Raw genomic sequence first — 15,059 nt, forward strand, 5'->3', positions numbered from 1 at the left:
TCTATCTATCTATCTATCTATCTATCTATCTATCTATCTATCTATCTATCTATCTATCTATCTATCTATCTATCTATCTATCTATCTATCTATCTATCTATCTATCTATACTCTTCAGCACTCAGGAACCAAATGACTCCACTCAATACTGGAACGTACAATCTTTATTGTTCTTCAGTTTACGTAAAAAAAATGTAAGGGCTTAACAGACAAGTTTTTATAATTTTTTATAAATCATATGTCATTGATAAAAACATCAAACATGTTATATTTTTGCAAACTGGCTATTGTTGTGGCCTGCAACAACAGCCAGTTTGCCAGTTTGCAAAAATATAACTCAGTGGTAGGACTTAGTCTTTTTGAGATTTTATATACAATTAAAGAGAAAAAATCACTGCTCTGCAAACGAATGCCCTTGTGCAGTATCATGACCATTAGATCAACATATTGACAAGCTAAAATGCTCAAAACTGTTATTGCACTTGATTTTTCATTTTACATAATAACAATCATTTCTGTACATGTAATTGGGTCATGGAGTGTTGTAAATATTTAGAATAACAGCTTCCTCCTCCTACTACCTCGCCGTGACACTGTGGATGTTGATATCAGACAGTTATAATGTATTCAAAGGTTAAGGTCAGATTTCTACAGTTCACACAGCAACCGCTCTGATGTTCTCCAGCTTTATGTTGTCTTCATGCTGACGCTGAATGTTAGGCTCGACAGGCTGCGGTCTGTCCTCCGCCATCTTCTTTACTTTGGTGTCTTTGAGGATCTTTGAGTTCAGTCGCTCATAAAACCACTCCAAGTCCTGAGGGTCCTCTGGCCAGGTGAGATATTCTCTCCTCTGTGCAAAAGCCCTGATTGCGTTGTGCTTCATCAGCTGGTAGTGAGCCACCTTTGGTTACATTTCATCAAAATAAAGATTTAGGTCAGAAGTGAAGATGAAGAACTAAAGCTTTTCTATTTCAACTCACTAAAAACTGCAAGGCAACAGTTCTGTGAAGCAATGTCCATTTAAATCTGTACAAATCCTGCCATCTACTGGTGAAAAGAGGGCACTTTTCACCAGTAGATGTGTGTCTTTGGTGCAGCTTGCTCTCTACAGAGTAAATTCCCAGCTAAATCATTTTATCAGGGGATAATGTGTTGATGTTGAGTGTACGAGTTGCAAAATAAAATGATAAGTCAGCAGGCTAGTACACACCTTTCCTACCACCAGCATTATCAAAATGTTCTTCAGCTCCTCCAGCATCCGGCCCTGGGCCAAGGTGAACGCCTCCAAACACCAGCCATCTACAGAGACCCACAGACTGGTTAGTTTTGCTTGTGTCATGATCTCGTTTTATTTGCTTTGTGACTAAAAATGACAGTTGTGTTAATGTGAGCCTTACTATGGCTAGAGTGTTAGCTTGGTTTAATTTCAGTTAATTTATTGGTTTATTCGACAGGGACAGTGCAACAAGCATGAACAGAATTTAAAAGAAACTGCAAGTGAGCCAGAGTTAGCCAGTAAGGCAAATTTTCATCCGTTCATCCGTCCCTGGCCAGATGTTACAGGCAACCTAAGGGCAACAATTAAGCAATGCAAAATACAACTTACTTATCAATTCACCTAATAAAAGCTCATAATAACAAATGACATGTATATATTTATATATGTATATATACATGTCATTTGTCAAGAGCAGGTAGGTGACTCATAGCAACACCGGCATGCAGACATAACATGCAGACAAAGAGAAGAAAAAAAAACCCAGTTAGAAACACATGTAGATAGCACATAGAGCTATGACATTAGCACACACAATAACAGGCATTAAAAAGCAGGACATCCAATAATGAGCATTGAAAAACAGGACATGAACTTGTACAAGTGGGTACATGATTGATTATTATTATTATATTAACCACTGCCTTATCTGCCTTTTAAAGGAATACTGAGTATTTGATTCTCTAATGCCCTGGTATTGAGTTCCAGTCCTGTGCTGCTTTTGCTGAGAAGGCAGCTTGGCCAAAAGCACTCTTTCTCATGGGGACAACACAGTCTCCTCCAGCTGATCCTCTGGTTGCCCTGTTATTGTTTGATCTCTGGGTTATGAATGTTTGAAGAGGAGGAGGGGCAGTATTGTGCAGTATTTTAAAGACCGGGCAGAGATTTGCATACTTAATTAAATTATCCCAACTCAGAAGATTATGCTTTTTTAAAATAAGGCAATGATGATAGGAGTTGGGTTTTCGATCCAGGACCTTAAGGCTAAACCTTAAGTGGTTTAAGAGTGGTCTTGTTTGCTTGTGCAACACTCGTCAAACAGTATATTAAATGTGAAACAATCATTGCATTTATATATAATAGGCTAGTAGCTCTCAAAAATGAAGTCTGCGTCGAGTGTTTCATTTGATGTTTTGGGAAACACATCTGTTCATTTTCTTGATAAGAGTTGGCTGAGAAGACTGACACCACCTTTATGTCTCTGTTAAATACAAAGCTACAGTCAGCATGCTTAGATTAGCATAAAGGCTCAAAACAGAGGAAACAGCTAGCCTGGTTTTAGCCCAAAAGTTTTAAACATAAGGCCATGGCACCTCTAATGAGCCAGGTTGTATAACCTGTTCAAAGGCAAACAGTCTTTATGCTAAGGTAACCTGCTGTAGCTTCTTATTTGTGTCGGAGAATGCTATCAATGCTCTCCTATTATACAGTACTTGGCAATAACAGAAATGAGTCTAGTCTGAAGTGTTATACCCTTTTGACCGGTAATACAGATCAAAGAAAAGATGTTCTACCTTTAAGGAACTCGTTGGAGATGATGCACACCGTCTTCCTACTGCCCCAGACGGCGTCTCTGATGTTTGAAAGGTGATCCTCACCTGGCAGAAAGTCTCTGGCATCAAAACAACAGTGGAAGGTGTTCTCCTCTGAAAACTGGTTGTCAAGCTTATTTAACAAAGCGGCCTCCACCCACAAATAGTCACTGTTGCTGAAGCAGAGGAAGACATCGTACTGCACGTCTTCCACAGGAGGTTTCTGTTTAGGGCCCGCAAGAACCCTGCCAACCATCTTTTTGTAGACAATGAATATCATCCCCCTGAAACGTGCATAAATGATCCCACTGAGCAGGGCAGAGAGGATAAGGGGGGCAGAGAGGAAGAACAGAGCAAACTTAATGTGCTGGACAGCTTGTTCATCATCCTGTTCACATGGTTGGACCATCGTGGTGTAGGACTGCAGAGGAAGGTTTTGGAGAGGAGCTGGAAACTCACATCTGTACTCCTCAGGGCCCAAGATAGTGACGTTGGTCTCATTCAGCCACTTCAGGAAACTCTCCAGGTTACAATCACAGTAAAATCGATTTGCTTCCATGTTGAGGAAGAGGAGAGACTGAAAGGTTGTTGGTTCCGGGGAGGCCAGGAAGTTGTTGGTGATGTCAAGTCTTACTAAGCTGGCAGGGAGGACATTCGGCTGAAGATAGGTCAAGTCATTAAATGAAAGGTCGAGATTTATGACGGAGCTGAGACCTCTGAAAATACCTTCTGGAAGAGTCGTGAGTGAGTTGAAGCTTAGAGAGAGGACAAGAAGACTGTCAAGCTGATCAAACAGGTCAAAGCATTTCCCTTGCTCCCAAATAATCTGCAGGAAACTGTCATGAAGATCAAGCATTTGCAAACTATTTTTATAAGGTACTGTAACATTTCCATTTAGTGTGCACCACTTGACTGAGTTGCCGCTGTAGAAGAATCTCTGCAGATGCTTAAATGTGCTCATTACGAAATAAAAATCCTCCAAGTTTGTTAATCTGTTGTCCGTAACATCCACAAAAATGCAGTTCATAGCAAATTTAGCAATGCCACTCAGTGATGTCAACCTATTGTCATTTAAAAATAGATATTCCAGGTTTGGTAACATTGCAGGGAAACCCAGGCCTTGCAACGAGTTTCCTGTCAGATATAAGAATCGTAATTTGGGAAGACCACTGAAGGTGTTGTATCCCAACACACCAATGTGGTTGAAAGATAAATCCAACAACAAAAGCTCTGTCAGGCTGGTAAAAGTGTGAGACTGTATTTCTCCTAGCAGGTTGTATGACAGGTTGAGCTGCCTCAGATGTCCCTGAAGACCACTGAAGGCATTCCTGTTGATCTGATTGATTTTGTTTTTGGAAATGTCAATAATCCTTGCAGCCTTTAGGGGGCTGAAAACAGCCCTCTCCAAAGCAAATATATAGTTTTTAGAGATGTCAAAAGTGAAAACTGAACTGTTCACAAGGCCTTCGAATGTCTTTTCACTTGGATCAGGTAAGTTGTTATGTGAAAAGCCTTTGCCTATGTGTCCAGACAATATCAGATGACCAATTGGAGTCCCTTGTATTGCTTTGAAAAACTGTGTTGTTGTGTTCATGTTAAACCCATTGGAGGATAAGTCAAGGGTGTTAAAGGCCATTCCTCTGAAAGGGTTCCCACAACTAATCATGTCAAAATCTCCATCATACATTCTACCTAAGCGGTTGGAGTGCAGGTCCAGGAGTGTGAAGTGCTTCCCCCTGAAACCAGCCAGATCCTCTTCACATAATCTTTCAATCTGATTCAATTTGAGCTTTAATTGTTTGAGCTTTGTGAGTTTTGAAAAGAATAGTCCAGGTTGGAGTCTCTCTATTTTGTTACCAAACAGTTCAAGTGTTTCTAAGGACATGAGTGGCTGCAGAAAATTTTCTGCCAGGATGGATTCTTTCAAATTGCAATGATCCAAGAAGAGGTGTTTTACATTAAACAGTCCTGCAAATGCATTTGGCTCCAGCTTGAGACCGTTATCGCCCAGAACCAACCGTGTCAGTTTTTTCTGCCTGAGGAAAGCGTAGTTCCTTATGACAAGCTGCACTTTCTGCGATCCTAGATCCAACTCTTGCAGCTGGGTGTAGTCTCTGAGCGAGGTGCTGTTAATCTCACTGATGTAGTTCAGTTCCAGGTACAGGTGGGTGATGTTGGGAGGTAAAGCAGGAACCCGGTAGTGGTGCTGTGATGCACAATTAGCATTAAGGCCATGGGCACGTAAAGTACATGATGGGTAGCACGTGGTTACCTGCAGGTTGGAAGATTAAATTAGTTACTGATAAATAGCTGAACTCTTACAGTTGAAGGAGTTCCTTTTTCACGTTTTGCTGTGAATCAGATAAGATGATTGATGTAACCCTGATGTTTCTGCAGCAAATGTGTTGCTGGAAACAGGAGCCAGTTAGCTTAACTTTGCACAAAGACAGGAGGAAACGTCATTATTTTAAAGTTCCAATATTATATATAGGTATATGCACATGTCTGTTTTGTGTTTTGATTATGAAGCAGTCTTGGTTCTATATGATACTATGAAGGACTGTAACTTTGTATTGCCACACCCAATCAGTCACTGCTCTAAGCCCTTGCCCCTTTGCAGAATTTGGTTTCTGTGAGTGTTTGTCTGAAATCTCATATATTCTTATTTGATCACTCCAAGAACAGCCAGTCAGAAGAGTGGATCAGAGCCTCCTCTCCTTGATTGGCTAATAAGAACATAGGGTTTAGGCAAGTTTATCCTCACTGTAGTTTCTACGATGAAATACGGTGAAATCAAAGCACCACAAACACAAGATAAAATGGCAGTGCAGTGATAAATTAAAGATATCAGCAGACAGAGCATTTAAGATAAATACATAACAACATAGGTTTGTGTTGTCAGTGACCTGGTGCTTTAGAGTTTCAGATAGAAGCCCAACAGACATGTAAAACTAGATGATTCTCTGTACAAATCCAGAGTTTACATGATACTACAAGTGCCTGTTAGAAACTAGGCATCCTCCTGGCTTACAGACCTGATGATGTTTCTTAATCATGAAATGATTGATGGGAATGAAAACAGGAATGAGAGGCTTTGTTTACAAAAGATACACCTACTGTACAGACCGGGCCAGTCCAACTGTTTCCTCTGTTTCATGCTCTGCAAAGCTAACTGGCTGCCGGTCGTCACGTCTACCACACAGACTGATCTTTTCATCTGACTCAACAAACGAAAAACAAAATGTTACTAAATCAATTTTACTGTAAGAGTGATGTTCCACACATACCTGTAGGTATAAACCAAAGAAAACCAACAGTAGATCTGGAGTCCACATGATGTCGTCGCCCTATCAATATATCCACAGAGAAAGTCAAAAATTAGAAGAGCTTAGCAGATGTGCTGTTGTTGCTTTGTCTCAGCAGAACAAATATTTAGTGAGGACAGAAGAAGGCCATATACTGTCGGACTGTTTGCTTTGGCAGGTTCAGAGTTCACTGGTGCAGCTTCAGTGTCATGCTGCTCAGTGCACGACACTGCATCCCTCATATCAGCTTTAATAATCACACTTCACATCGCATGTGTGCTAGATAAGCTCAAGATGCTTAGAAGTGAAACTACAATCTTCACCTCTGGTTTGATCTATGCATTTAATTATTTTAGTCCTGTAATGGAGGTGCAATAGGCCACTAAATACTCCTTTAATAACACCAACAGATGGGAAGAAAATAGGTCAAATTAAAAAAAGAAATAAAAACTATATAAGACATATAAATAGGAAGAAGTAATGAAGCCTTTATTGTCAGAAGCAAACAGCTGTTTTGCAACACACAGTAGAAAAAAAAAGGAAATTGTGTAAGTCAAATAGGGGGTGGCAAAGCAAGGCAATTTTATTTGTATAGCCCGTTTTTACAAACAGTTTGTCTCAAGGGGCTTTACATGATATCACAACAACATCCTCTGTCCTTAGACCCTCACATCCACTGAGTGCATCACCTCCACATGTGCTTACCATCTGAGTCTATAACCTCTGCTATAATAAACTACGCTTCTCCTCATCACACGTCTTCTCAACAAGCAAACGTTTACAGTGAGTAAGAGATGGACTTCAGTGTTGGCACAGTCACTGGATTTAAACTGAAGGATCAACGTAACAGCACAGATTCAATGAGCTTATTGCACAATAGGCCTACTGGTTTATTTTGAACTACATTTGTAAAAACAGCAACAACAAATAGAACGGCTGAAGACTTGCTTTTACTTTCAAATGCTCGGTTTTCCTGCCGCACCCTCCTGACGGTCAGACAGGGAGACAGAGATCTTACCGTGTTGCTCTTGTACTATCAGAGAGAAGCTTCAGTGTCCCTCGTGCAGGAAGAGACGCAGTGGAATACCTTCTGGTGCAGACCCTCCTCGCTCACACACCAGCTGGAAAACTTGGACAGCGAGAGATATCTGCTCTACGACCCTGAATAATACCTGCCATGGGTTGTCTGTGGCTCTGACTAAACAGGGGATGTCACAATTTCCCATATGAGCAAATATCTTCTTCCTCTTTCGAAGACAACTTGTCCTAGTTTTTCCTGTTTCTTCTTATTGTGGACTCAAGTGACACCCACCAACCTCTATCTCCATAGCTCACAGCTCCTACCACTACAACTACATTGTAGTAACCATACTGCTGTTACTACAACTACAAAGTAATACTGTGTTGTTTCTGTTTTTATTTTATTTTATTTTATTTTCACTTTCTTAAAGCAGAAGTAAGCGATATTTTTGTGTTAAGTCTTAAATAGTTCTATCTTCCGACAGCAATCACTTACATAGAGTGTTTGGACCGAAACACGGGTCTCTCAGTCCCTCTGCTCTGCTCTGAGCCGAGAAGAAAACTTTTCTCGTATCCTACAAGTTTTATCCAATGAGGAGAGAGAACGGCATGAAGGGCTGTGTGTGCAGCCAAGGGATGCGCGTGAATGCGGTGACGTAAGACGAGGACTGTTATGGTGCGTTCAAGGCAACTCGTAACTCGTGTTTTTCCGACCTGTGAAGTGGTACCAGTTCGATCTGGTACGAGTTCACGGGTCAGAAGTTACGAGTGGCTGTTATAGTGACTTTCACAGGTAAAACAGGTCGGAAAAACACGAGTGGGTTGCCTGGAACGCTACAAAGTCGTAAGTCGTGACTTGAAGCTGTAATTTACGGTTTCAAAAGCCTGCCTGGAACGCAGCATTAGCCACAACGACCGGATCGCTTACTTCTGCTTTAACTGACAAATCAGTGTAAGGCAAATGAGGGAATGTGCATTTTATTCATTTCGTCCACTTGGGGGCAGTGGAAACCAGCTGTGAACATCATGATGAATCCAACAGAACTGAAAATAAGTGTTTACTTAACAGTTTCATATTTTATTTAGTCATATTTTAAGTCTAATATTCTCATGTTCTTGTAGCTGTTTTTTTGGCCTTTAGTTGACTGCTCAGTGCTGCTGGTCTCTGTCTGTTGCTGCTTGGTGCAGGTTAGAGGAGATGGACACCTTTGAAACTGAATCCCCTCAACCACTTGGAAATTTAACACAGGTACAGAATTGTTGGGGAACAATGAGTAAATCATGTGGGTCGACCAGAGATATCTTCAGAGATTTCTTCTCTTTACCACGTTTATTCTAACACTGCTGTAACTTCAAGCATAATGTTCATGTGAAGACCGGAACTGTCCCTGTGCTGTTACTGCGGTCAGGACTGGAGGGCTCTTTGAATTGTCAGTGTCATGGATGATAGTTTTTCACCCTGCCTGTAGAGGAGAGCACCCAGCAGAGATCCTTGGATGGAATAACTCCAGATTGTTTAGGAGAGAGAGAGCTTTACAGTGATACCTGAAATGACCTGGGTCAGACAACAGACAGCACATTATGTCACAGTAGCTGTTAACTTATGGTGAATTTAGGAGAAATCTACTGACGAAAGAGACAAAATGAAGTAAAATAACCAGCTTAATGTGGATTTTCTACCATTTCTTTTGACTTTTCTGAAAGAATACATGTTGAGGATGAAAAATGGCCCAAAATCTCAAAATCAGTGCATGAAAAAACAGGGTTTTTGCCTGTACTGTCTCGCCTCAAAATGTGAACTGGGGACACAGTAGATAATAAATGATTTGCTAAAAATACTGAGCATATTAATCATGTCTGAAGGACATGTCAGTAAAAATCTGCGTGTGTTCTGTGAGAGTTTAGTTTTTGGCACAGCTCTGTCTCCCCAAGAGGCTTTACTGTAACTTTAACTTTATCATCTAGATCTAGGAAGAGAGAGGGTTTGGGATTGTGTTCAATCTCTCATTAAAAGTATGTGTGTGTGTGTGTGTGTGTGTGTGTGTGTGTGTGTGTGTGTGTGTGTGTGTGTGTGTGTGTGTGTGTGTGTGTGTGTGTGTGTGTGTGTGTGTGTGTGTGTGCGTGTGTGTGTGTGTGTGTTAAACAGAATTACAAATTTGAAGTAAATAACATTTATTGTGATCAGAAGGAGGAGACTTCGGTGTTCAGACTCCAGCTGGGTCTTCCTAAGGTGCTTCATTTATATGCATGAACGTGGATGGATGCAACTGGTTGAAGATGGTAAAGTGCTGAAATGACAAAACAAAGAAGAGATAGAGTGAGCATTCTTTAAGTTTGTCACCTGACACGTGATTGGCTGAGGTTCAGTGAGTCAGATCATGATTGGATGGGGAAGAGAATGAGCTGATGGAGTAGGACTTAGAGGTTTAACGCCTTCGCTGGAAACATTTCTTACACTTAAAAAAGTTTGGATTGGAAAGTTGTGAAACTCAACAACAGGCCAACAGGAAACGTGAGACAGCTGAATACTGTGAGTTAGTTTGGAGTTAGTTATATCACATGATAGTTAGTTCTAGCAGTGCTGTTGTTTCCTTGTGGAAGTTCTTCATAAATGAGAACATGAGATGTTTCCATTATCATGAGAAGGTTTCTGCCATTGACCTCCCACCTCCTCCTCCTCTATTCCTCTTCCTCTTCTCCTCATCTGTTCCTCTTCCTCTTCTCCTTCTCTCCTCCGCCTCTCCTCTCCTTCCTCCTTTACTCCGCTCCTCTTGCTTCTTCCTCTCCTGCTCATCCGCATTTCTTCCTCATCCGATCTTCCTCTTCCTGCTCTAAACGAAAAACAAGAGAGTGGCAGATTAAAGTTAAACCTCAGAGATCAGGGGAACACAGGTTCTATCGAAAATCTTATAATAACACAGAATATTTACCTTCAACATGAGAAACTTTGAGGACATGTGCCCCCACCATCCTCTTCCTCCTCCTCTGTTCTTCCTCCTCCTCGTCTTTCATGCTTCTTCCTCCTCCTTTCTCCCACTTCTCCTCCTCTTCTGCCCCTCTTCTCTCCAACCCTCTCTCTCCTTCTCTCCTTGTGTCTGGTATTACTATAATATTCTACTGTAATTTTGACACTCGCCTTGCAATCAATTTGTTAAATTCAACTATTTTCTCATAAATTCAAAGTCAATAAACCACAAAGTTTTTCACTACAACAGCCAATAAATGTAAATGAATTCAATCAAATATGATATCAAACAAATTACAGTAAATGATTCGATTCAAGTAAATAAAGCAATTCATTTGAACTGAGTTTCAAGAAAAGAAAGAAAGTAAAGAGATTCAGTTAAAATTGTTTCAAAGAAATTAAATGAAAATTTATTCAAATAAACTCTTTTTAAATTGATTCAAATACATCAAATCCTGACAAATTAATTTTTATCGATTTGAATAAATTAAAATCAGTTCAATTCAAAACTATTCAAATAAATTCTATAACTTCAGTTCAGTGTAATTCAAAGAAATTTGATTTCATTGAAGTCATACTCAGGTGAGGAACAGAAGCGCTTACCTGGAGACTTACCTAGAAGATCATCTGTCATGCACTCCAAGTAAAATCTGTCCCAGGCTCGTTTCTGCCCCCGGCTGTCATAAGGTTCCCTCCTCTCCATCACAAGCCTCAGGTTCCTGGCCCACTCCGGCTCTGGCCCACATCCAAACAGTCCAAGCTCACTGGAGGACTCAGGGGTTTCGGTAGGACATGCCTCCACATGCTCAGGTGTTGCAAGAACCCTATGTTCCTCTTCTGGGGTGGGATGGCAGGGACTGGGGGAAAACTTTGGGGAAAAGAATACAGAGGGAAAACAAGAGTTAGAGGAAGAGCAAGGAGAAAGCCCAGGGATGGAGGAGAAGGAGTGAGATGTACAGTAGAGGGAGAGCCAGGTTCTGGTGCTGGAGCCCTGCTGACCGCTGGGCCGGATGGACGGTCAGAGTCTGGAGCCCTGCTGACCGCTGGGCCGGATGGACGGTCAGGGTCTGGAGCCCTGCTGACCGCTGGGCCGGATGGACGGTCAGGGTCTGGAGCCAAGGACGACCTCCCGGCGTAGTGTTGCTCCATCTGAAGGTCAGAACAAATCGGTACAAGCTTTATTACACCTCTGTTCCACATCACACAAACTAACCACAAAAAAAAACTTAAAATAGTCATGTCACAAAGTGGTAATTTGGTAAATAAAATAGTACTGTTGATTTTGACCTTTCATATGGATTACACTGTGTACTAGTAGCATTGCTAGTAGCATAGTAACATTACTGAATAAGCTGAGAACATAGAAACTGATCAACATAATGTATCAGTGATTATTTCTTAACAGATATCTGATGTTGTCATAAATGATCCTTCCTGGAGATGGAGACACAGCACCTCATTTAAAGTCTTATTGTATCACTGGCTCAGGGAATATTTGAACTTTGCCCTAAAACGGTTGGATTTCTTGAAGTAATCAATACCTTCAGTCACTTATGCATGTTATATTGTTACTCTGATAATTTGATTGTCTCCATAGTTGTTAGTATAATACAAACCTGAACTGTTTTAGAAATGTATTTGCTTAGGGTGTTTTTATCAAATTCCTTCTATTTTTGTGTGTCATGTAATTAACACCAAAGGGATAAGAGTTTTGTTAATTCTAACAACAAATACTAAATTACATAATATATATATAATAAATAACATATAATCAGTCTTCAGGCCATGAAATGATGAGGATTAAAGTACGTGTAGGCCTACTAGCCTACATCATGTCTGTCACCAACAGGTTGGAGGAAATGGAAACAATATTGTTTGTGTCTGTTTATTTAAATGAAGAAGATTTTTTGGTCTGTGTGCAAACTAATTAAGAGAGCAGATCGTTCAGCCTAAACAAACATAAATCTCAATTCCTCAGTTTAGTCACTGGAGGTGTTTCCAATAATGACAGTAACATAACTAGGCTATTTGTCATGTTAAACACATTGAAAACAATGTAAAAATCTCACTTCTTCCTCTGGTGACAGAAAGTCTTCCATCGATGTTCAGAGGCAAAAAGTCCAAGGTTCAATGTCGATCTTCAAAGAAATTGTCGAGTGAAAGCTGGAAATGTTTTGTTTCTGTTGTTGTTTACGTTTAAAATAATGATGATGCACCTGGAGACCAAACATGGCAACTGTGAAATTCTGGAATTCTGACTGTAACGCCTCACCTGTCCAACACCTGTCACCTCACATGACGAGTACGGTCCTTATGGATGTGGCTGCATCCTTGTAAGAGTCATTCAACTTCTTACCTTCAGTTTCCCATGAGCCCTTCACCATTCAGACCTAACACACTTGAATAATACCATTTGTGTGAGTTTGTGGTGATTAGATTAAACCTGCCCAGCTTGTGTGAGTCTATTTTAAAGTCATTGATAAAGACAGTAAAACTACATGCTCTAGATTTAAACAAGATTACAAAGTTGAACACATTCTAGATGAATTATGCTACACAGCCACGCTCTCAGTCAACCAGTTATTTATTCCCTAATGGTAACCAATGTCACGTAGCCTATAATAATGTTAACAATGTAAAGATAAACAGAGCTACTGTCTGTTACTGAGTGTCAGTGTGAGGCCAATGATTGTGTCCTACACCTACCTGAATGCCTAGGTAAGGTTCAGCAGGGTTTGTAGCCAGATCAGTGGTCAGTACAGACCACCTACCACCACTAGGGGGCGCTGAGGACCGTGGTAAGCTCCCTCTTCAGCCAGTCAACTCTTGTGCAGTGGACATGGTGGTGGAAACCTATAAATATCTAAGTGTACACCTGGATAACAAGTTGGACTGGTCCCTCAACATAGATGCACTCTAAAGGGGCAGAGCCTCTTTTTCCTAAGGTCTTCTGACTGGACTCCCCCCAAAAAGTATCAAACAGCTGCAGCTAATTCAGAACGCTGCAGCTCCAGTTTTAACCAGAACAAAGAGATCAGATCACATCAGCCTAGTTCTTAAGACCTTACATTGGCTCCCAGTCAGCTACAGGATAGATTTTAAAGTTCTGCTACTGGTTTACAAATCACTGAATGGTCCAGAATACATGAATGACATGTTAGTAGAGTATAAACCCAGTAGAGCTCTGAGATCTACTGATTCAGGTCAGATAGTGGAGCTCAGAGTTCAGACCAGACATGGTGAAGCAGCATTTAGCTGTTATGCTGCACACAAGTGGAACAAACTACCAGCAGAACTGAGATCAGCCCCAACTTTTAAATCCAGGTTAAAAACATTTCTCTTTTCACGTGCTTATAGCAATCTTATAGCTATCTATTTTCTTTTATTTCACTTTTATTTGCTTTTGCTTTTAACTCTGTTTTTAGTGTTTTGTTTGTTTTTATTCTGTTTTATGCTTCTTTTTTTAATGTTTTGTCTTTATGTAAAGCACATTGAGTTGCCTTGGTATGAAATGTGCTATATAAATAAAGATGCCTTGCCTTGCCTTGCCTAAGAAAGCTCAGATCTCTAAACATCTGTAGTAACATGCTGTAGATGTTTTATCAGTCTGTAGTGGCAAGTGTTTTATTTTATGCTGCAGTCTGCTGGGGAGGAATTTTGTGAAATAAAGCAGGCTAGGAGGCTGGATAAGCTTGTCAAGAAGGCTGGCTCTGTGATCGGAGTAAGGATGGACTCTCTGGGGGAAGTGGTGGAGAGATACACAACGAGGATGGTGGAGGCCATCCTGAACAACACGGATCATCCACTTCATAACACCTTGATGGACCAAAGAAGTAATAATGGTAGACGGCTCCTCTCTCTTCATTGCAGGACTGAGAGATACAGAAGATCTTTTATACCTGCCAACAGACTTTTTAATTCTTCTGCAAATGGTAGATGAGCTGACAGACAAATTAATTTTCCTTTGAGGATTAATAAAGTAATTCATATTCATATTCGTGAAGACCAGTTAGTGAGTGGTCCCAGTGGTTCTAATTCATGTTTTCCTCTCTGTGTCTTTGCAATGCTGTCAGTCAAATAAATGTGCGATGATATTCTGTTCATGAATATACTCTGTTATCGATTCACCTCAGCAGATAGTACTGTTATTGTGACACTTGATGCATTTTATGTAAAGGAAAGGCTTTTAGGTCAAAGTTAGACAACCACAATCCCCCCATACATATCCTCATCCCTCTCCATCCCTGCTCTGGTCCTTCACATGTCATATCATGTTGATTGCGCACATGATATGACAGGTCTGTAACTCTGTGCATATTCTCCCACCGTGAATGAGCCGACTCAACAGAATCCTCTGACACTCAAGTGGAATCTGATGACTCTCGGGCACCACAAGACCTAGTTCTGAAACTCTGTGCTGACCCCTCTCTCCAACCTGCACACAACCCCCAAAATGCCACAACATTTATTCTAAATGTTAGATTCAGATGGGCACTTTTTTATTTTATGTCTGTAACTGTTAATGTAAAAAAACAAAAAAACATTAATAACAGTAACATTACCTTAGATGACTAAATGCATTTACTCACCATATCTGAGTACAAATCTTAGATCCATTATAAACTTCTACGGCATCACATTTCAGCTAAATATTGAGGAAATTTTGTGCTTTTTACTACGTCTATGTATCTAGCTGTATTTTATTTTATTCTATTTTACCACCACCTAACCCTTTACAGTTGAATTCTATTTTTACACTACACGAATGCATCAGTAATGAAATCAGTGATAAAATATGTAATACCTACTTTGACACTTAAAATGGACATTTTACTGAGTGAAATACTTGTATGTTTTACTTTAGAATAACACCATTAACAACAATACAATACTTTTACTCTTTTTATTTATTTATTTTTTACACTGATAAAAATAAAGTGCTTGATCTACTTAAAAAAAGT

The 15,059-nt window shown here is 40.3% G+C and overlaps 1 protein-coding gene across 2 annotated transcripts; it reads right to left on the minus strand.

The window, feature by feature from the left end:
* Positions 1 to 219: 219 nt before the first annotated feature.
* tlr5b (toll-like receptor 5b) lies at positions 220 to 7,300 on the minus strand. Of its 2 annotated transcripts, XM_084001019.1 has the most exons (5): positions 7,132 to 7,300; positions 6,096 to 6,155; positions 2,791 to 5,080; positions 1,211 to 1,299; positions 220 to 901 (listed from the first exon to the last, which is right to left on the minus strand). In XM_084001019.1, the coding sequence occupies exons 2-5, from the start codon at positions 6,141 to 6,143 to the stop codon at positions 656 to 658; spliced, it is 2,673 nt and encodes an 890-aa protein (XP_083857145.1). In that variant the 5' UTR covers positions 6,144 to 6,155; positions 7,132 to 7,300; the 3' UTR covers positions 220 to 655. The 2 variants fall into 2 exon arrangements, with proteins under 2 accessions (XP_083857145.1, XP_083857146.1); XM_084001020.1 differs by lacking the exon at positions 7,132 to 7,300 and having other exon boundaries at positions 6,096 to 6,228.
* Between the last annotated feature and the right edge of the window lie 7,759 nt (positions 7,301 to 15,059).

The sequence above is a fragment of the Trachurus trachurus genome, assembly GCF_905171665.1.
Source record: "Trachurus trachurus genome assembly, chromosome: 24".
Classification (NCBI taxonomy): domain Eukaryota; kingdom Metazoa; phylum Chordata; class Actinopteri; order Carangiformes; family Carangidae; genus Trachurus; species Trachurus trachurus.

Coding starts and splice junctions, on each gene's coding strand:
- tlr5b (XM_084001019.1), bottom strand. CDS start 6,143: ATGTGGACTCCAGATCTACTGTTGGTTTTCTTTGGTTTATACCTACAG. Junction 1,300..2,790: donor CTCCAACGAGTTCCTTAAAG/GTAGAACATCTT, acceptor GGGTCTCTGTAG/ATGGCTGGTGTTTGGAGGCG. Junction 902..1,210: donor TAATGCTGGTGGTAGGAAAG/GTGTGTACTAGC, acceptor ATGTAACCAAAG/GTGGCTCACTACCAGCTGAT.